This window comes from Zingiber officinale, chromosome 8A (assembly GCF_018446385.1).
Source record: "Zingiber officinale cultivar Zhangliang chromosome 8A, Zo_v1.1, whole genome shotgun sequence".
NCBI classification, from domain to species: domain Eukaryota; kingdom Viridiplantae; phylum Streptophyta; class Magnoliopsida; order Zingiberales; family Zingiberaceae; genus Zingiber; species Zingiber officinale.
This window is the reverse complement of record NC_056000.1, coordinates 7833550-7856725: the sequence shown is the minus strand read 5'-3', so window position 1 is coordinate 7856725 and position 23176 is coordinate 7833550. Positions and strand designations below refer to the sequence as shown.

At 41.1% G+C, this 23176-nt stretch overlaps 2 protein-coding genes across 11 annotated transcripts; both read right to left on the bottom strand.

Annotated features, from left to right (window-relative positions):
* Positions 1 to 33: 33 nt before the first annotated feature.
* LOC122012214 lies at positions 34 to 21821 on the bottom strand. 10 transcript variants are annotated; one of them, XM_042568679.1, is made up of 11 exons: positions 19300 to 21821; positions 18800 to 18932; positions 18628 to 18716; positions 17429 to 17667; positions 5963 to 6049; positions 4431 to 4530; positions 2751 to 2967; positions 1841 to 2674; positions 1193 to 1352; positions 971 to 1103; positions 34 to 157 (listed from the first exon to the last, which is right to left on the bottom strand). In XM_042568679.1, exons 1-8 carry the CDS (start codon positions 21433 to 21435, stop codon positions 2322 to 2324), a joined length of 3354 nt encoding a protein of 1117 aa, XP_042424613.1. In that variant the 5' UTR covers positions 21436 to 21821; the 3' UTR covers positions 34 to 157; positions 971 to 1103; positions 1193 to 1352; positions 1841 to 2321. The 10 variants fall into 10 exon arrangements, with proteins under 10 accessions (XP_042424613.1, XP_042424615.1, XP_042424614.1 ...); XM_042568681.1 differs by having other exon boundaries at positions 971 to 1166; positions 1256 to 1352; XM_042568680.1 differs by having other exon boundaries at positions 971 to 1166; positions 1256 to 2674.
* A 388-nt stretch (positions 21822 to 22209) lies between these two features.
* LOC122012027 (uncharacterized N-acetyltransferase p20-like) lies at positions 22210 to 22971 on the bottom strand. The gene has a single exon (XM_042568478.1). The coding sequence runs from the start codon at positions 22901 to 22903 to the stop codon at positions 22328 to 22330; it is 576 nt and encodes a 191-aa protein (XP_042424412.1). The 5' UTR covers positions 22904 to 22971; the 3' UTR covers positions 22210 to 22327.
* Between the last annotated feature and the right edge of the window lie 205 nt (positions 22972 to 23176).

Below are 23176 nucleotides of genomic sequence, written 5' to 3'. Positions count from 1 at the left end.
AGCCTCTTCCAGCCAGCAATACATGGAGCTTCATCATCCCTACACGAGAAGCCTCTTCCAGCCAGCAATACATGGAGCTTCAGCATCCGCCTGAATATGCCGCTAGTAATAGTCAATAATCCATGTGTCAAAAAATTGCATTGACAATATTGAGCGCCTGCTTGACACAAGAAAATGCAGGGGATAAGAAATAGGGTTACAACATTCAGAAGTAAAGAGAATTTATCACCCATTTGATATAAAACCACCACCATTGATAATTCACAAAAATATTTAACCACATCCAAAATTAGTAATTCAACTGGAACATAAAGGAGAAGCTATACTTTCTAATGCAACAGGCAACTATAAAGCAATGCTACATTTGTTGCATTAAGAACCCTGTAAAACAATCCTATGCAGGGAAAAAATAGGAAGGCCCTAATGCACATTGCAAATAAATTACTTAATAATGGGTTTTAGGCAAATGTTCTACAGATATTGAAAATAAATTAATAAAACCAAAAAAGGAGAACTATAAAGCTGAAGCAATTACATTCGAGATGTTTATTAAAGATAACATGTTGGGACATTTTGAAAACTATCAAACGTAAGGTGAGAACACAGGTGACGGTGCTGAGGCCAAGCTCACAAATGTTGTACAGAATCTGTAAATAAATTAAAATAACCAAGTAGGAGACTATAAAATTGAAGCTAATGCATTCAAGATGTTTATTTAAAGATAATAAAGTTAAGATATTCTGAAGTAACATCAAAAATAAGGTGAGAACAAGCTTATGATGGTGCCGAGGCCAAGTTCACATTACTTAATATATGAAGAACTAGGAAATAGTCATCAACCAACAGCAAAACAGATTATTAAAATATCTACAAAAATTTAACAACAATTTTGAAATTATTTGGACCACGTAACAAAAGGTTCCAGATGAATAAAAACAAAGTTAATATTAAGTAAATAAAGTGTACTTACCCAAAGTTAAGCTAATATCATTCTTCCTTTTGTACTTCTGGTACAAACTCAATATTGCACCATCAAGAAGTGCTAGCACCAAATTATCGCTCAGCATGCTCAGCCCAACGTACGATCAATACTGAGCATTTTTCTAGAGATCATCAAACATTATGAAGTTCAACAACCTCCATGATGTTGACCACGTTCAAAAATGCTTCATCAAGAGGCATAAAGCAATACCTTAGAAGCTTGATGATATTAGTCTTTACTATTTGCAAGAGAAATTAACATCATCTTTCTCACCAAATCAGAGGTGGCAACTGGTATCTCCACAACCTTTCAATCTTCCCCAAGTAAATACATCCCTATAACAGATACATTGGACTTCCCACAGGGTGCACTATGAAGAAGATTCAGGAGCATTATCAATCCTCTTTAAGATCAAAGAACATCAGAAGCATCATGAACAGTGCATGAACAAAAATCAAGAATATGTCCAGCAAGTCGCCTCATATTTTCCACTATAAGAAGTATTTGCAACATTAGCATGGCGGGACTTAGCCAAAGCAACATCAGGAATCACATTGGATGGCTTTAAATTAAGGCAGACATCATATGTATCTGAATCTACTTACGAGAGCAAGCTATACCTGTGCGCTCGGATTTTGTATCTTACAACACTTAGTGGAAGATAAGTTTTACTCACTTGCACCAGTACCGTTATTTAGTGAATATATCAGACATCAATTTTGTTGTACGGAAAACTTTTTGAGTTTTCATTAGTATTGAGAAATGTACCACATGAGTATGGAATACAAAATTCTTTCACAGCATCATTGCTATTATACCTACTGATGACCTCCAAAGTACAAGATTCAGAAACCTCACCATTTGAAGAAAATTCAGGGTCCAGAACAGCATCTTCAGCTTTCACCTTATGGATGCTCTGCATTGGTTCTTTGCTGAGCATGAATATAACATCTGAGCATTCAGCATGAAATTTCTCATCACATATTAGATTGCTGAAACTTCTCATTACATATTATATCAAAAGTAGATCCACGATAAGTAGGATCACGGTGCTGGGCAGAGTTTCAAAGTTAATTTCTGCTGATTCAATTAGTTTCTTAACCAAAGTAATGATGGATTCCAAGAAACATATGGGAGGTTCAATGCTCTCTCTAACCTCATTATTAAACGTGGAGGTACAGATATTGGCAACCACAAAGATACTCGCATGTATGTTGCACAATCTTCCACTAAGTGTGAAGTATACAAGGTAAAGATTATCCTGGACTTTGGCAAGCAGAGGGGTTTGCTTGGAAAAAATGTCACCTTCTTAATGGGAGATGGACACATTCAACTGCTATCATTTTTTCTCCATATTATCTGATGTAATGCCAATGAGCCCAGTTTTCTTATCAGATGTGAGATCCATCTGAGATTTATCTTCATCATGAGAACTTGTTGAACATTCCTCAAGAGAAGTGTTAGTGCACACAACATCAGCATTCTTCAGTGAATATCTGATATTAGAATCTGCAGACTCGTCTGAAATTCTAGAAGGTAAAAGATTCTCTCCTTCATATTCGGCTTTATTTCTGCAATCATTCATGGTCTTAACCAAGTTTGGGAGGTTCGCTTCAGCAGCAGAGAGATCAGAAGAATCACAAGCTGCCTTTGTCTCATAATGATGCTTGATGACATGCTCAAACACTCCAACTGCATAAACAACACACGTGTTAAACACAGAGAGAACTATCAATTAAACCATGTCAATAACATCCAACATGCTAACCTCCATCAGTAGGACTATTATAATATTTAGAAGAATGATTTTTCAGAAGAGGCTTCTGTAATGAACCGGTACCAGGAAAAACCAATATGTTTATGGACCTAACTTCTAATTTTTCAGAAGCCTCGAGAGGCTTGAAGCCAAAAGCATTAATCCATGTGTCTTTTAATTCAGAAATTGCAGGTATAATCAGCTTTTCAACATTAAGAGAAGAGAGAGCCTGAAAATGAAAACAAATTAATGCAAATAGACAAAATAAATTAGTCAATTGAAAATTTCAGAAATAAAAGATTGAACTAAACTTTTTTATAAAAGAAAGATAAAACGAGCAGACCAGATCCTCTAGTCCACAAAAAAGTGGATCAGGGATGGATCACTTACAATTGCGGTCAAATCGTGACCGCGATCCGGTCGCAATTGGTTGTGATCCCTCTCTGGGTTTACCGTCCCCAGGTCATAGTTTGGGTCGGGGCAGATGGCCGGGCAGATGGCCGCCCCTGATTAACCTGGCCACTTGCCCACCGCCAGCAGGCTCCGGCCACCCGCTCGAACCCAAACTATAATCCAAACTATAACCTGGGGAGGTGAATATAAGGAGGGATTGCGGCCGAATCGCGGCCACAATTCGGCCGCAATTGCAAGTGGTCCATCCCTTGGTCCACTTTTTTGTGGACCAGGGGATCTAGCCTCCAAAACAAGAGAGGAAAACTAACACCAATGCAATAGCACAATACTGCAAAAATCATGAAAAAGGAAACACTGCATATTTACAAACACATAGGTGGAAGTGTCAACATCCCAAAAGGAAAGGACTCCAATAAGTCATTGCTGAAAGTGTCTTTGACAATGTGTAACTGCAAGATAACCCTATTTCACAAAATAACACCAAATGACAAACATACAAATATCATATGCACACCTAAAAGTTTGGATAGTACCATCAACTTATATCAATATATTGCCAGCTAATTAGTAATCATCTTGTCCATTGACTGTCTTCTTTCTTTCCTGAGACGAGGCTTAGCGCCATATTAAAAGTTTGCAACTATGCATCTTCAATGCCCACGGTGCTTACGGTGCTTAAGGTAACAATTGAAATACTTATGGGCACCATATTAGGGCCAGACTTTTTTAAATTTCTTCGTCTAAATTATGTAAGTCATGTCATCTCAAGCACTTTTATTTAACAACTTGTGCATTTTTTCCTCTCTGTTACTTATCATAGTCGATAAAAACTAACAAGTGCTCAAAACTAATTCTGCTTTTACTGGTATATGAGATATTTACAAGTTTGATTTGAGTGCTGCACATGTACATATATGCATGGCCTACAAATCATATCATGCAGTTACACATGCATGAGATGAGATGAAGGTGATCAATTTAGTAGATCAACGCCTGACACAAACAATAATTGAGATCTCTTCTAATTTAATTGTTTAAGTAGAGAAATAACTGAAAATTGTAAGACTCGTAACCAATATATACCATGAATACAAACAATTAAGCAGACTGCATCATCATACTAAGTTATAATCAAGAGGTAAAAGAATTTATAAAAAGGTAAAAAGAATAAAATGATAATTTGAGAATTTATGAAGGGTAAAAATTAAAAACCAAGTGGAACAACATATACACTTTTTTTATCTTTTACTTAAAAAAGATGCTAGAGAAAGAACTTACAGATTCAATTCCACTAAGAAGACGACGGCACATGCCTTGTCGTCTATACATATTTCTTGTCCCAATGAAAGGCATTTCTGCAAGCCTGGTTCCATGAATTCTGTTTAACACAATAGAATCAACATAAATCAGTATCAAGATTTTAGCAAACAGAACATAATGATGATGCTAAATGGAATCTGAAACATAACTATATAGTCACCTAGTTAAAAAAAACCTAAATTTTAGAATGCACTTTAACAAATCATCTTTGGCCAAGATTAGCCATGCTATCTTGGTAAGATCAAAAAGTAGTTGGGTCAACTATTGACAAGCCAATCAGTAGTCAGATTTACCAATATATCACAGTTGGGTTAAAAACCTGTTTCTCTAGGACAAACATTCAATTAAACTGGTCAGGTTGGATCTCAAAACACCTAAATATCACCAGATTTTTTGATAGATCAACAAAATGAATCAATCCCCACCAGGCCACAAGGAAACAAGAAGGAACAACAAAACCCTGGAGGAAAGAGAAAGAAGAGTAAACCATAACACTATATTCCATGACCAATGACAGCTTGTATTAGATAGGTAACATCTATTGCAATCAGATGAAAGTAAAATGGAAAGTTGAAGGGTTAGCTAAGCATAATACTATACTTCATTGGCTGAACTCTGGTTAGAAATATCATGATAACTAATATGAGCAGATAACAGGGACATGGAAAGGAAAAAAGAAGGGAAGATAAGAAGAGGCAAAAAAGGTAGTATGTTTGCAGATCAGGAACATAGTATAGATAGTAATCTTAAAGTAGTGCAGCAATACAGTGGAAACTTAATATTCATAAATGAATAGGAAAGATAGGTGTAGTTACAATAGATAATAAAATTCGAGAAAATTGGTTAAGATGATATGAGCACATCCAAAGACAAATCTATAGGAATTAAAGTTGTAAGGTGTAGAGGGAAACCCAAGAGAACTTTAAGAAAAAGGGCAGTCCGGTGCACGAAACTCCCGCTATGCGGGGACCCGGGGAAGGATCCATTGTACGCAACCTTACCCTGCTTTTTGCAAGAGACAAAGAGAAGTTTAAGAAATGCAATAAAAAAGTTAATGGAGGGCATGTTGTTGACACCAAATATAAAAGGGACTTGTACAACTCAGTAATGATGGTGACCTTCCAATGCAAAAAAAAGTCAAGCGCTTATAGCTAAGGATATGATGATTAGAAATTTCTTCACAAATCAATCGAATCAATTCAGCTAGCAGGTTGGGAAAATAATGGCCATTACTACGACTCACACTAGAATTGAGATTTTCATTACTACAGCCACTAGAAATGAGATTTTTCATTTAACAAATGTGAGAAGGACAAAGAATCATAGTCAATTCAACAGCCTATCACCCAACAGAAACAATAAATTTAAGTCAATACATCATAGGCCCAATGAAATTTTCATGGAAACTTGTTTGAGAGAAGGCTACATCAGGTGGTAATTATGCCGAAAATAAAAATATCAGCAATTTAAGAGAATAGAAAAATGCTCACCTGACTGATGCTACAGAAATAATTTCATCCTTTCGTTCCAAAATAAAAGTATAAAAGCCTCTATAGTTCAACCTACTGAAATTTGATCTACACAGGAAACCAAAGACAATAGTTATGAGAAATGCATTCAAACCAAAATCATAGTAAGTATTGTACTACGTAGAGAATGAAGAACAAAAAATGAACTTCATAACAGGGTATAACACCGATGTTTGGTCATTTGGTTAGTAACTGCAAATAACACTTATAGCAAATATTTTATTTGGAGCATCTAGTGGGTTGCTACTGATCCACAAACTTCAATTCAGCAATTCCATTTTCAGTTAGGTTTTAAGACATGATAGACATGACTTGAATTGGTCACAAGTTATTTTTCTAACATGCAAGTATCAAAAAAGAAACACCAGTATACCACTATTTTTAACTTTTTGTGGATGAAACATTTGCCTCTTTGTTTTGATTCCAATATCGAAAAAAAGCCTTATAAATCAAATCTCCTTAACACCCAATTGAGTAATTTTAACTAGGATTAGAAGTGACATAATGCTGTCAGTTACTCAGCTTTCAACAATAAATAAAATCATAAATGTCATAGATACTTTATTTTCTGCATACTCTTTGTTTTGATTCCAATATTGAAAAACAAAAGCCTTATAAATCAAATCTCCTTAACACCCTATTGAGTAATTTTAACTAGGATTAGAAGTGACATAATGTTGTCAGTTAACTCAGCTTTCAACAATAAAAAAATCATAAATGTCATAAATACTTTATTTAAAAAAATACTTAAAATTACCAAATAAGGAACACAATTCCAGGATGGTGTTCCAGATTTTGTGCAAAACTAGCCATATAAAGAATTGCAATTGCAAATAACAAATGCACTTGCAAAAACCAGACAATCAAATTGACTGAGGTAACCTTCTGACCGGTTTTGCGACGCAGAGATAGGCTATAAGACGCCTCTCTACAGACTCAAGCTGGTCGGAGGTGTGCCCCATCTGGATTTCACCAACCAAAGATAGGCCCATTATGCCAATTGGGTGGGCCTCATCCATTTGGCCCCTAATCCCCATCCGTAAATAATACACAATTAATACAAGCCATTAATACACTAGGAAAATAAAGAGTCAGCAGGAACAAGGAAGATAAAGAGTCAGCGAGAGCATTAGAAAACCATTAATAGGGAAGATAACAGGGACTTCACACATCAATGGGAGGAGAGATTTTTTCTTTGATCCAAGAGTTCTCCTTTATTCATCTTCTTTGCATATTTCTCCATGTTCTCACCGTCTCTTACTTGAACATCGGAGTGGCAACGCTGGGCATCTTGGCGCCATTCTAACTCTCCTCTTCTGTCTTTTCTCATCTACAGGTGCTCTAGGTGATGGTTATATCTCCCCCCGATCTCCCTCTCCTTACGGTTCCAGCGACAACTGTCAACACATCTGTCAGTTCACCGGTGGATCATCCTCCGAGGTCTTGGCATAGGATCAAATTGGCACCATCTGGAATGTATACCTGAACCAAGAAACTCAGATGTATGACACTGGGAGGGCCGCCGAACATATCGCCCTAAGAACTCGCTCAGGGCAAAGTGTCATCTGTCAAAATTGACCGAAGAGCCATAATATGCCAAAGCATTCTGAAAGATCTGTTACCTCATCATTATTGACTACCGATGATCGACGAATATAGTGGTACTACTGATCCAGAAGACCATGTATGCAAGTTTGAAAATATCGCCTTATTACATCAATATTTTGATGACGTGAAATGTTGAGTGCCTCTAACCACACCTCGGGCTCAGCTCAAAGGTGTTTCACCTGACTCCCTGCAGCCTTTGTTCACTCATTCGGCGACTTCAGAATCACAAGACGTCGTTGAATTTATTCGCTCTCAAGTAGAAGCCTAAGGAAACTTTCAAAGATTATATTCAACGTTTCAATCAAATGAGTCAAGATATTCGACGACTTCTGAGATATTGATCAATGTCTTTTCTCAAAGCCTAGTAGAAGGAGACTTCTTCAAATCTTTGGTAAGAAAACCCCTAACTAGTTTTGACGATCTACTTGGTCTGTGGAAAAAATCCAATTCGCTTAGAGGAAGGATCTCGGAGTTCTAAGTGCTCTCATCCCTCACTTAGAGCGGAAGACACCCCCTCTTCCCTTGCGAGCGAGAGAATCCCAACCAAATTATCACCAGTCGATGGATCGTCGAGGGAAAAAGGCAATTTAAACGGTAGAAGTTGTTGCTCAACCGAACCACAGCTCCGATAGGTGGCTCCCTAAGACGATGGATCGTTTTTGTACTTATCACCAATCAGGGGTCATGCAACCAAGGAACGCTACAGTTATGCTAACCACATTCAAAGGGTTGTTGATCGGCCTCGCTTAATCGAAGGCATCGTTCTCGTGAACCTTGTCATCCCACTACTCCTCGAACGGATCACCTCAACAATGAAGATTACCGATCGGACAGGCATTCTCGGACGTCTCCCAAGTGGCAACGAAAAGCATCAACGCCTCCGAGAGAAAAGACAAAGGCAAGGCCAAAGCCAAGGCCCCCTCAAGGGAACTGTTGGCACAATTTCTGAAGGATCAACTAGCAAAAATTCATATCGGGTCCGAAAAACCCACATTCATCAACTAGAAAATTACTCTGTCGGGATCAGTCGAGAGAGCAAAGAGTCAGTTCCTCCGTAAGCTTCGAGCCAAAAACTTAGAAGGAGTTGATTGCCCTCATGAAGACGCCCTGGTAATTCAAATTTTGATTGCTAATTATAATGTAAAAAGGGTCTTTTTAGATCCAGACAGCTCGGTTAACATCATCTTCCAAAAAAGCTCTCGATCACATACAAGTTGATGATGAGGAATTACAACCCATGGCCACTCCCTTATTCAGCTTCACTAGGCCTCAAGTGCAGCCGCTCGACTAGCTCTACCTCTCCCTATCACTCGGAGAAGAACCTCTGGAGAGAACCACACAGATGCCTTTTATGGTGGTAAATACTTCTTCCTCTTACAATACTGTACTGAGAAGACCGACGCTAAATACTTTCCAAGCGATAGTTTCCACATTTTATCATAAAATTAAGTTCCCAATAGGTGATCAGGTTGGGGAGGTCAAGGGAGATCAATTAACTTCCTGGAAGGGTTATGTTGACGTTGTCAGAACTGACTCTCACAAAGTTTGAAAAGTTTAGGAAACATTGCAAGTTGTTTTTGACGTTTCTATCGCCCGAGCGACAGATAATGAAAAATCTTATTGACCATAAGAAAAGCAGGAAGAGGTCTAGCTTCATCTTGAGCGGGAAGACGGGGCCACCCGAATAGTTGCAGATCGTCACCCTAACTTGAAACAAAAGTTGGTGGCTTGTATCTCCACAAACCATGACGTCTTTGCCTAGACGGCAAAAGAAATCACCGGCGTTTCTCCAGCTCTGATGATGCACCGACTTAGCGCTCTTCCTGATTCCCGGCTAGTCAAGAAAAAAACGAAGACATTTCAGGACAGATCAAGATAAGATAATATAAGCGGAGGTTACTAAGCTCTTGGAGGCCAGCCACATTCGGGAAGTACAATTCCCAACTTGGCTCACTAATGTTGTCTTACTTTTTAAGCATGGAGGAAAATGAGGGGTGTGTATCAATTTTCGGAATCTCAACAAAACTTGCCCGAAGGATTGTTATCCCCTCCCTCGCACCGATCAACTAGTGGATTCTACCTTAGTATGCGAGTTCATTTGTATGTTGGATGCTTACCAAGACTATCATCAAGTCCCTCGACCCCGGAGAATCAAGAAAATGTTAATTTCATCACCGCACACAGAACTTTTTGTTATAAGGTTATGTCGTTCGGCTTGAAAAATGCAGGGGCTACTTATCAACGACTAATGGATCAGGTGTTTAGGCACCAGATCGGGAGGAATGTAGAAGTCTATGTTGATTATATTCTCATTAAAACCGAGCAAACTAGAGATTTAATAACTAATATTGAAGAAACATGCAGCACCACAAGGAAGTATGAGCTCAAACTGAATCTGAGTAAATGTCTTTTTGGCATAAAAAGCGGACATTAATTGAATACATGATGATTGAACGAGAAATTGAAGTCAATCAGGAGAAGGTTCAAGTGCTCCAAAAGATGCCCCCTCTTCGCAATCTCCGAGAAGCACAGAGGTTGATCGACCGTATCATAGCACTTTCTCGATTTATCTCCCAGTCGGCTGATCGAAGTATTCCATTCTTCAAAATTCTTCACAAAGCTTCTAAATTCGAGTGGGACGAAAAATACGATCAAGCCTTCGCTGAGCTCAAAGAGTATTTATCCAGCCTGCCACCCCTCTTCAAGCTGATTGCAGCAGAAAAATTATTATTATATTTATCAACAACCAAGCAAGCGATCGACTCAGCCTTACTACGGGAAGAGAATAACACAACAACCTATCTATTTCTTCAGGCATTTATTGATAAATGTGGAGACGGTATTTTACTTCGGAAAAGCTGGCCTTTTGATTAGTCTTAACGGCTCGGCGGTTAATATCCTATTTTTTGTCTCATCCAATTACCATCCTCACCAACAACCATTTGGTACGTGTATTAATGAACCCAGAGGACTCCGAGCAGTTAATTAAGTGGACAACAAAACTCATCGAATATGACATTTCAATATCAATCCTGGGCAACCATCAAAACTTAAGCCCTGGCAGATTTTATAGTAGAGGCAACCAATCGCGACTTAGAAGGCACTTGGAAGATATACATGGATGACTCCACCCAACAGACTAGTAGGGTTGGGATATTATTGATCTCTCCTCAAGAGGATGTTTTACAGTTGTATGGGCTCCCAATAATAAGGCTGAGTACAAAGCCTTACTTGCCGATCTTCAAGTGGCTAAACGTGTGGACGCTTCTAGAGTCATCATCCACACATATTCATTGTTGGCTTCTCAACAAATAGAAGGGAGGTTTGAAATAAAAAATAATCAGCTGAAAGATTATATAGAAGCCTTTGATCGATTGAGAGCCAATTTTCAGTAAGTGACTCTCTAGGAAATACCCCGGTCAGATACATTTAAGGCTAATGAGCTCGCCAAAATGACAAGTGTCTTAGCCACCTTTACTCTGGATGTCTCAATCTCTCACATAATGTTCATTGCTCATATTGACAAGGAAGCCGACAGAGAAGAACCCACTGAATGGAGAGCTTTTCTCATTTCTTTCCTCCCGCATGGCGTTTTGCCTACCAATTCAAATCAAGCTTGGTTATTAAAAAGGGCCCTTTGATTCACTCTTATTGACGATCATCTATACTGGCGAGCCTTCTCTCACCCCCTCCTTAAGTGCCTTGGGCCTGATGACACTGATTATGTCATGTGGCAAATTCATGAAAGCATCTACGACAATCATATAGGGGTCGGATGTTCGCTCGGGAAGTTTTGTCGACCGGTTATTTTTTGCCAACCCTACAAGCGAATACCACCAAGTTTGTAAATATGTGTGAGCATTGCCAGAAGCATCAACATCTTTCCCATTGTTCAATCGAGCTTCTTAAAACATCCACCGTCTCCTACCCCTTCGATCAATGGGGGGATGGATATATGGGACTGTTCCAGTAGGGCTGCAACACAAGAAATTTCTTTTAGTTATTGTCGACTATTTTTCCAAGCGGATTGAGGCTGAAGCATTGGCTCAAATAACTGAAGAAACAGTAATAAAAGTTTTCTGACAAAATATTGTTTGTCGGTTCGAAATTCCGCACAAGTTGGCATCCAATAACGACAGGCAGTTTTAGGGCCGTAAGCTCAAGGAATGGTACGAAGGATTTAACATTCAACAAGCCTTCACATTAGTAGCTTACCCCCAAAGTAATGGACATGCACAATTGGTCAACCGGGAAATCATTCGCGGTTTCAAAGTCAAACTGGACCATGTGAAAGATAGTTGGGTTGAAGAACTACCAAGTATACTCTAGGTATATCGGACCACCCCGAGAGAGCACCGGTCAGACTCCTTTTCACTTAGTTTATGGAGGAGAGGTCGTGGTTCCAGTTAAGGTGAGAGAAGAATTCGTTCGACGACATATCTATTAGGATAAAAACAATGCTCATTGTTGACTTCTCGACCTTGACCTCGTAACCGAAATCAGAGAGAGAGTTGTCGCCCGGCTTATGGCCTATCGACAGATGATGAGGCAAACGTACAACAAAAGAGTCATTTCCTGATCATTTAAAGTAGGCAACTTCGTATGGCAAAAAGTCACACCGGTCAACAATGTCAACAAGCTCGAGCGATAATGAGGAGGTTCCTACCGAGTTATCTGCAAGCTAAACTCCGAGAGCTATTATCTACAAGATTTGAATGGAAAGAAGTTGGATCGACCATAGAGTGCTAACCACTTACAACCCTATAAACCCAATAAATATCCATACAAAGATTTGAATGGAAAGAAGTTGGATCGACCATGGAATACTAACCACTTACAACCCTATAGACCCAATAAATATCCTTACATTTTGATTTTGCTCTAACTGCAATTGCCATGTACATACACATTTTATAAAGAAAAGCTCAGGGTTGATCGACACTCCATCTCGAATGAATGAAATTCCACCAACCAAAGGTCTGAAAGGGCTCAACCTCCCTGAATGAGAGATAATAAAGTCAACTAATCAAAGGTATGAAAGGGCTCAGCCACTCAAAGCAGGAGCTAATAAAATCAACTAATCGAAGGTCCGAAAAGGCTCAACCTCCCTAAGTGTAAGCTAACCAAAGGTCCGAAAAGGCTCAGCCTCCTCGAGCAGGAGCTAACCAAAGGTCTGAAAAGGCTCAGCTTCCTTGAGTGGAAGCTAATCAAAGGTCCGAAAAGGCTCAGCCTCCCTAAGCGAGAGCTAATACAATTAACTAACTAAAAGTCTGAAAAAGGTTCAAAAGTCAACTAATCAAAGGTCTAAAAGGGCTCAGCCACTCCAAGGAGGAGCTAATAAAATCAACTAATCAAAGGTCCGAAAAGACTCAACCTCCCTAAGCGGAAGCTAACCAAAGGTCCGAAAAGGCTCAGCCTCCTCGAGCATGAGCTAACCAAAGGTCTGAAAGGGCTTAGCTTCCCTAAGCGGGAGCTAATCAAAGGTCCAAAAAGACTCAGCCTCCCTAAGCGAGAGCTAATACAGTCAACTAACCAAAAGTCTGAAAAGGTTCAACCTCTCCGAGCGGGAGCCAACCAAAAGTATGAAAAGGGCTCAACCCCTCCGAGCGAGAGCTAACCAAAGGTCTGAAAGGGCTCATCCTTTTCAAGCGGAAGCTAATCAAAGGTCCGAAAAGGCTCAGCCTCGCCAAACGGGAGCTAATAAAGTCAACTAACTAGAAGTCCAAAAAAGCTTAGCCTTCCTGATCGAAAGCTAATCAAAGGTCTAAAAGGGTTCAACCTCCCCCAAGCGAGGACTAACAACGTCCACTGATAAAGGTCCGAAGGGGCTTATCTCCTTGAGCGAGAGCTAACCAAAAGGTTTGAAAGCTTAGCTTCCCCAAGTGGAAGCTAAACTAAATTCACAAGTATTTCGCAATTCAAACAACTCAACGATTCTCGATCGGTAAGCCTCTAATGATCGCTCGGTCGAGCTCTCTCCGAATTTCTCCCAAATATTTTGCGATCGGAACAGCTCAACAATTTTCGATCAGAACGCTCCTAACGGCTACTTGATCGGGCCATCTCCGGATAGTGAACAATTACACCTCCCGATTAGTACATACACAAAAATAAAAAAAATATAGAAGTAGTTTCATTTCTACAACATAAGGTTTCTCAGCCAACTACAAAGAAAAATAAGAGTGCCCCTTCATTTATCTGCCTTCTCGTAGTAGGGCAAATCCTCCCACACCTTCTGTGGGTCGAGGAAGTCCAAGGAGGTACCAAGCGGAAGATACCCGGCCTTGAAAACTTGTTGGACTACGCTTTCAAATCCTTGTTACATTCACTTCTATTTTTGGACACCCAGCATATCGAAATATTCCTATTGACTACGGGAAATCATCCTTGAATTTTACCTGCTGCTCTTCTTGTTATAAGCCACCAGCTCCGCCTTCACAAGCTCCAGTTGTACGATCATCGCTCCTGACTCTGAATAGCCTCATTTGCTTGCTCTCTCAGCGTCTTGGTGCTCTCGATCGCCCAAGTCAAGTGCTCCCGTAGGTCGGTCACTTGCTTGCCCAGACCAGCAATTTACTCCTCATGATGTCTGATTCAAGCCTCTTGCAGTCCCACTTATGCAGTCAAGCACTCCGATCTGCCTCCAACGGTGTGATCCGCGTTTGCAGAAGTTCCTCCTTCTTGAGGTTGGCCGCCTCCAATTCAGCCTCTACAGCAACAATGTTCGCCCGGGCCACTTTAAGTTCTTCTCACGGGCGTGTTGACAAGCTCGCCTATAGTTGGGACTGCTCTCGGGATTGAGCTACCTCGACTTTCACCTCTTCTGCCGTTCAGGTAGGTGTAGCCAGTTTGGCTTCCAAAGCCTTCACTCGTTGTTGTAGCAACCTGATCTGCTTCATTAGATGGGGCACCCGATTATGAATTTTGAGGTGCTCCAACCATAACAGGGCGCCTAATTAGCATCAAAGGTAAATCGTGAACTATATTTTTTTCAATCGGGTTATATACCTTGAGCATGGAGGCATTCGCATAGCGGCTGATCTTAATCGTATCCAATGCCTTCAGCTCTTCGACGTAGCCACTTTCCTTTATCATAGCCATTGGCTCAGCATGTGTTCTCCACCGCTAAGCATTACCCGAGCAGCACCCTAGTGAAGGTGGCCACTACTTTTAACTTTGTAGATGTCTTGACCAGCTCGAGAGCAACCTCCCCTCCGACGGATCCAATAGACCGTCGGACGGGTCATTGTCGGCATCTCTTGTTGCACTCCGACCGACATGCTCGACCTGGGTGAACCCAACCGCGGAGAACTTCATCGTGGAGATCCACCAGCATTTCTCCCAGCACACTGACAGACTCCGAGGGAAGGGCATGTGGCTCGGCTGTCGTGTCCCTCCGACTAGAAGGCGCTCGGTGCTTGCGTTTCTTCTGTTGAGCAGGAGCTTGAGGGGTAGACACTGAGGCAGTCTCTTCAGTACCTTCGACGATCTCCTCGAATGACAACATTGCCTCAATAGATTGAAGTAGGGTCTCCATTGTCACATCCGAGAGATGAGGAGATGGTGGCACAGCTTCCACGGATCCAACCAAACGACCGAGTGCTTCTTGGGAACTCTCCCTGATTTCCCCCACTCAGCTAGACGATTCTCCCTCAAATCCGATACCCATCGGAGATTGGGAGGGAGGCATCTCAGCTTCACTCTCTGCGTCGTTTGCAGTATCTTCAGAAACTTCCGGCATCAGGAGTGCTTGTAAGGTTGCTCGATCCCACTTCACTTGCTTGTTTATCGAAAAATTCAACATGGTGACACCTACATCAAAAAAGGACCATTATTATTCACAGAAGGAAGGTATACTGTAGGATTTACTGAGCGACATCTCTAGATCGGCGACATTCGAGCTCAGTCAAGCACGGTACGATAAGCTCTCGTTCTCAATTATCTTGATCGCATTGAAGCACATGTTGGTCAGCAGCTCCAGGGCCCTCCTATACTCGGAATCCTTCTTGTATCGTCTGAGTGACAGTGGGTTTGGCAGTTCTACTTGCTAGCCGATCAAGAAAATAAAGGGAGTTGGTGGCTTTATGTAAAAAAACTGACTTTTCCACCCCTTGTGAGACGAGGGAAACTCGTCCAAGGCCATGAAGTGGAAAGCCCCAAGCTGCGTCCATTTTGGATGATAAAAATAATGAAAAAAAATGAGGGGCATATTTGGTAAAGTCTGAAGATCACTGCTTTCCTGCTTAGGATCTTAAAAGCATTTGGAGCTAACTGATGGAGAGGAATCTAAAAATACTCCAATACTTCCCTAAAAATTCAGGGGTTGGAAAACGAAGACCACTTTCTAATTGAACGGAAAAGGTGAGGAAATCCAGTGGAGGCATGTATGGCACTTGATCCGTATTCAGTATATGAATCTAATGGTCAGTTGAAATGTCGAAGGATAGCCGCATTTCGGTGCAGACCTCTCCGGTGAGGGACGAATGAGTCCACTTATATTGGGAGAGAGAAGGTGGCCATGGGCCATGGATTAAGGACGAAAAAAGGATCAAAAGGCAAACGGAGGGGAATTACGAAAGATCGTCGGGCGCAGTGGCCTGAAGTAGGAGCAAGGCAGAAGACGAATAAACAGGAAAAGAGGCGGGATTGTTTCTATGTCATCCCATCGGGCACAAAAATTAAGAAAATCCTTGCAAATCATTACCCTAGTTAAACACAATTATTCCATCCAATCACATAATCCGACGCGACTTTGGAAAAGAACATCGACGACATGCCCTACGCCCAATCCATGACCTATGATTAGTTGACGCCTCATTAATACACAATCTCTCAACACATGTTTCTCATAAATACAAGAGATTTACACCCCTCCCGCATGGCATCATTGAGGTGACCCTTGACTAACTCGACTCATCCAGTCGATCGGGCTTCCACCTCCTTCGACTGAACTTGACAAGGAGGCTTGTGATGTGTCGGAATAGGAGGAGCCTCCACATGTCCCCCGTCAAGATATGCGCTTGGATGGAGGTCAAAGTAAAGATGAAGATAACTTACCCTAATCAGCCGCGATAGGAGAAGCAAACTTCTAACTGGTCAGTGTATGGCTTGTCTGATCCAACCAATCGGACCTTGCCCAATTGACTCCCCATAGGTTTGTTCGATTGGGCATCGCCTGGCTGAGGCACCACTCTCGATCGGGTGTTTCTAGGCCAGATACTCCTCGCTCCTACATAATGGATATCCATTGGTCCTCTCGACCGTGTGTTAACCGGTTGGATGTAGCCTTCTGACCGGTTATGTGACGCCCAGATTGGTATAAGATGCCTCTCTACAGACTCAAGCCGGTCGGAGGCACGCCCCATCTAGATTTCACCAACCAAAGATAGGCCCATTATGCCAATTGGGTGAGCCTGATCCATTTGGCCCTGGATCAATGCCCTCTTTTCTTAGACAGGCCCCCAATCTACATCCATAAATAATTCGCAATTAATCCATAAATCTACATCCAAATATACACTAGGAAGATAAAGAGTCAGCGAGAGCAGGGAAAATAAAGACTCAGCGAGAGCATTAGAAAGTCATTAATAGGAAAGATAAAGAGTCAGCGAAAATAGTATAAAAGGAACTTCAAGTTAATATAAGTTCCATTCTGGATCATCTCCAACAGCGGAAACTTAGTCCACTCTGATCTCAATCTGGTTGTTCCAGGATATTGACAATATCTTCAGACCCCTTACCCAGAAATATATATAGGCCATTGTTAGTTAACAAATAGTGTGTGAAGTTCAGAAAAAAAAAATTATGATAGACACTTACCCACAATTGTACACAACATTATGAATAAGGTTAATGCCACTTCTCTGGTCAACAATTGGAAGAAAGCACTCATCCATAACTGCAAGGGAAACAGCAATCATTGAATTGCATTCAACCATCTGGCGTGACCTTATTGGGGATATAGAGGAATCCTCGTCAAAACGTCTAACAATACTCCATGAGAATCCTGCTTCAATCTCATTTTTAGTCCCAAGAATCTTCTGTAATCCTCTGAAAATCTGCAGTAATTAGAATTACTGTAACTCTGCTTGGACCAAAAGAAACACATATTTTGACAGTCAAGACTTCAAGATTTAAGCTTTAGAAGACTTTAAAAAATCATCTTCATAACTTTTGCTACTTAAAGATTTTGAATTTTTGAATGATTGTTCCTCGCAAGAAAAGTCAATGTTTTACTTAGTGCCTAAAGAATAGATGATAGCATCCAAGAAATTGAACCTGATCAGCATCATGATTGAGCCATGTTAATCCCAATTATTTGGGTCATCTAAATGGATCTTAGACAAATTATTCAAAATTTAAAACCTGTCACAATACATGAACATTGTGCTTTGAAACCTTCAGTAAGAAAATCAACTAATACCTAAATATTAAGAAGATAATTTTTTTTCCTAGGTTCCTACATCTTGAACATAATAGTCTGCAAAGATCTGCAATATAAAATTTATTTACAAACAGATATTCTATGGACGTTTCTCCACTTAAGAAGCATAAGGATACTAATACACTAGCCTTCACATACAAGGATGATCCCATGTTTTGATCATGAAATATGTTTACTTCAAGACAAAATGGGACTAGAAGGAATTCATATGCATTATTCAGAAAAAGTGAATTCTTACAAATGGAAGAAACATCATATGCTTATCTAACAACCTTCTAGTATATCAAATCCATCCCATGTTTGTTCCTAATACAATATAACTCAATGTGCATGAAATGAAACCAAACCATGATATCACAATATATTTTTCGCCCAAACAAAGATATGGCATGCATCAAAACACATGGAAATAGGCATTTGATGTAACAAAGTTATCAAAAAAGCACACAAAAACTTGGTAAGTTGATTTATCTAAACTATTCTAGGAATAATTTAAAAAATCCAACAAGGGAGATAATTGAACTTGAACTCACATGAGATGGTCAAACAAAACCAAAAAAGGATCCATTTGTACCTTTCTACAACTTTGACCACAAAAAGAAATTGTTGACTTCTTGGAAGTGGCAGAAATAGATTCTTTGTCGGGAATGCAATCTTCATGGTCTGCAAAATCAAATATATGTGACGCCAAGAATTCTAGAAAACATGGAGACAATGTATTTGGAAAGTAACTTAAGGATTCATACATTTTGCCTCACACTGGTGGCAAGAAAGAATTAAGGAAACTGTTGCATCAGATTCTCCACTGGGATCAGTAGAGATCCTCCCACAATACCTGCAACAGCAGTTTGTACAGTGCCAATCTCCAGGAGGAAGCTTCTGGAAACAAAATACAACGAAAGTGAAACACCACGAATAATGAAACCAAAGGACAAAGATATTAGGACTGAACTTACAATGAGAGAAAATTCAGCAAAAAGAGGTGGATTCATGCATATGAAATAACCAGGAAAGTTACAAAACTTAAACCTTGGCGGTGGTAATAGAAATCGATGATTTTGCAAAAAGACTTTTCCATCAACATTCTTTTTAGAATCCGCCAATATAATGGCCATGGAGATGAAAGAATATGCGTGTATGAAAAAAAAAAGGGTAATGATATCCATTTCTACCACCTTTATATTTGTCATATGAAAGAAATATGATAAGAAGTTCCAAAAATTAAGTGATATTCCATGTGACGCACCTCAATGCCCAAACAACTCAGATGAAATGTTGACGGGCAACCATCACAACAGATCAAGGACCCACCATCACTGCAGATACCACAAGTATCATCATTGGGATCATCACCTGTTACATCGATAGTGTAGAATCCTCTCCTTTCAGATTCATCCTGCTTTTTCCATGCCTCAATCTGACAATTGAACAGGGATGTTTCTCCATCCTCCAAAAATATATTTTGCATCGGCTGCAGCTGCACAACTCTGCTACCAGCATGAAGCTCAAACTTGGATACAGGAAAACTTTTACTGCAACAGCTACAATTAATTCCTTGCCGAGTTATTTGGCCTTTCAACTTTGTTTTTGTCTTTAGCTGGTTCATATACTTCACTTTTCCATTTATAGGCAAGACACCCATATCTATCATCCATGAAAGAACTGTCCTTTTCCAGACATATGGTACATAATCATCATCGTCAGCTTCTGATTCCTGGTTACTACCACGAACCAACAGGGCACGTCCTCTCTGTTTGCTTCTCCGTTGGTGAAGATTCTTGCGAGATGTGGTACTAACAGAAAACATTGAGTTCGAAGCCAGCTTACCCTTTGTATCCTGATCTATAAAATGTCTCTTGTCATATTTTCTCTTCACCTTGTTCCTTTTGTTTTTTTCATCATCTTCTGACTCTTCTGCCCTTCTTCTCTTGTTAACAACAACTCTCTTCAGTAAATCAAGGGACTCCAGAGGTACAATTGAGTTACATGTAGAAGGTGTTCTAGAGTTTCCACTACGGGAGATCTCGCCTTCCACATTACCCTTTCTGTTTAGTCGTTCCTGATACACTGCATAAGCTTTTGTGATTGACCAATAACCACCATGGCCTTCAGGAGGTATGTAAACAGAATCCTCGTACTTTCTGCCTCTTCTCGGTCTCAGATCTATTGTCCAACCAGCATTAAGAAGTATGCCTTTTATCTGATCTCTAAGTTTTTGCTTCTCAGTACTGCGAGATACAGTTGCATCCTTGGAAAATTGTTTTGTCTTAAAAGAAGTTCCTGCCCTGCAGCTGCTCTTTGTTCTCAAACCAGTCTCGCTTTTTGAAATATCAGTTCTATCCTTGGTTTCTCTTTTAGGAGAAACAATCTTCTGTTCTGTTTCTGGCTCACTGAATTCACTTTTTTCAAGGACGTCTTTTTTTGGCTTCCTCGTTTCATTTCTACTGACTGTAGCCCCTAGGCTTGAATTACCATCAAACCTTCTACAATGGGAAAGAGATGGTTGTTTTACTGCGCCATAGGTAGCAACACTACTTGCGTTTATGTCTGTAGAGATGTCCTCGTATTTCCTTTTCGAATGGTTCTCAAGCCCATCTACTTTCTTATTACTTGGTAGAACTCTCAAGACACCAGCTTTCCTTTCCTCCATCAGTATCCCATCTTTGGATCGTGAAATCCCAATCTTTGCTCTCCTGTCGCCAGCAGCATTGCTTCTTCTATCCGTCATATGAAGTCTCACGTTTTCTGATGATTCTATCAACTTGAGCTTTTCAGTTGCCAGCTTTCCATTTTTTTGTGAATTTGACAGTGCTTGGTTCTCTATCACCCCACCCTTCTTCCTTTGCGCAGGGATTAGGGTTTTAGAACCAACATCTTCGTCTTCATTTATTCTTGTTTCATCATCCACAGTGTGTGAAATAGAAGTTTTGGCTTCGCTACCTCCAATTAGAGATCGTTTCCTTCTTTCTAGTTCCCAAGACTCTTTCAATTTTGTTGAAGGAAACTCAGCATCGGCTGATTCTCGCATGCTCTTTCTGGCGAGCTCTGCCTCAGCAACTCCTTTCTTATCAGTAACTGCGACATCTTCATTTTGTTTTACGACATCTGACCTCAAATCTTTTTTTCTGTTGTCCGCGTCCGCCTTTTCCTTCATCGGATCCACCTCATTGCCTTCACCGCGGACCGAGATGTCTCCATTTTGAGCCCCTCCGCGATCCGCCTGAATTGAAGAAACCAAAAAATCATCCGAGTCCGACTCGGAATCACTCAAAATCAATCTCCGTTTTTTCTCCCTAATCGATTCATCAGCCTTTTTCATAGCTAAGACTCCATTTCCTTTAATCTTCTTCACCGCGATCCTCTCCTTCTCCATCGAGGTCATGCCAAAAAAACCCTAATCCTCCACCTAACAACAATCACTGCGAACCCAAGGCGATAAACCGCGCCGAGAGACAAAGAATAAGGGATGCTGACTCCCCACGAATCCCGATGGGATGCAGACGAAAGAGGAACGCGACTCTTACCCTAGAACAAGAGTAATATGACAAAAAAGGAATGAAAGATCGAAACCCCCAAGGAAGCAGCGGATCGGAAGAGCAGGATCCGGCATACCTCAAACTGAGATGGGGTTCTCGAGAAATCGGAGCGGAATGGGGACAGAAATTGAGGGCGGCGAATGGATCTTCGCGGTCGGATTAGGGTTGGAGAGGCGAGATCGAGGCGGAGACGAAGAGGGGGGAGCTCGCAGGGGCGAATAGGTCCGTGGAGGAGATTGGGGTGGTTACCGTGCTTTCGAGACATTTTAAACGACTAGATTTTCCGGTTTTTTTATTTTATTTTATTTTTCCGATCGCGCATTAATATTTTTGGAGCGTTTCACTTCTAGTTTATTTCCCTCGCCATCGCCGTCGAATTGGCAAATTGATCGACGAATTATAATCGGATTGTGTCCCAGCAGGAAAAGTCAGCGTATTTTAAATATTTTTAAGCACAAAATAAAATAAAATAAAAAAGCCTCGTATTTTTTCATTATTATCAAAAAAAAAAAGTGATTCATATAATATATATATTTATCCTTTTTGTTATCTTAACTATAATTAATTGGATTTAAGTATAACTAATCCTGACGATAGACCAATTAGAGGTTGAGATTAATACTAAGATCCGACAATTTTGAAAAGGGCCTTAAGAGTGTAAAATGTCTAGTGATTGTTCCCAAATCAAGGACGAACACAAAAGTCAATAAGATTTTATTCGCCAAACCGAATAAAATTCTATAATGTTCCAGGTGCATGATTCACTCTGGCATCAGAGCAGAGCTTGGAGAGATCGCTAGCCAAGAAGCTGTACATCACCATGTCCCTGCTCTCGCCCTTCAACATCACGTACTTCCGCAACACGCCCTCCCTGTGGAACCCGGCCTTCTCCAGCACCCGCTGAGACGCCGGGTTCTCCACGTCCGCCACCGCCTCCAGCCTTTCCAGCTCCGGCCAAGCCTCGAACACGGCCGGCGTCACCGCCCTGAGCGCGGCCGTGGCGATCCCGCGGCCCCAGAAATCTTGGGCCACGCGGTAGCCCACGGAGGCCCGGTGTGGCTCGTTGGACCGCTGGACCGAGATGGAGCCGACGGGGCGGCCGCTGGCGCCGAGGCAGATGGCGCGGTAGAAGGGGTGGGGGAGGATGTGGTTGGCGATGTAGCGGCGGGCGTCGTCGATGGCGGTGAGCGGGTGGCGGCGCTGGAAGAGGGTGACGCGGGCGTCGGAGGCCCACGTCATCAGGGCGTCGGAATCGGCGAGAACGAACGGCCGGAGAGTGACGAGCGGAAATTCCACGGCCTTGGATTGTTCCATCTGATTTTTTTTTTTCCTTGATGGGTGTCAAAAGAAACGGAAGTTCTTCGGACAATTAGATTTTTAGTCGGCCGTCTACGTTGACCATTGTGCTCAATCTTTCATTATGATTTATTAGATTTCGCAGCAGCATCTGGCCCAGCGAGGGCTTGTTAAGGACCGGGCCGATTGTACTCCGTAGTCTTTGGCAGTAGACACGGGCCCACAGGCCGTGGGACACCTGAGTTTCTAACAAAAAAAAAAATACCGTTCCATGACTGTTGGATGCAGTCA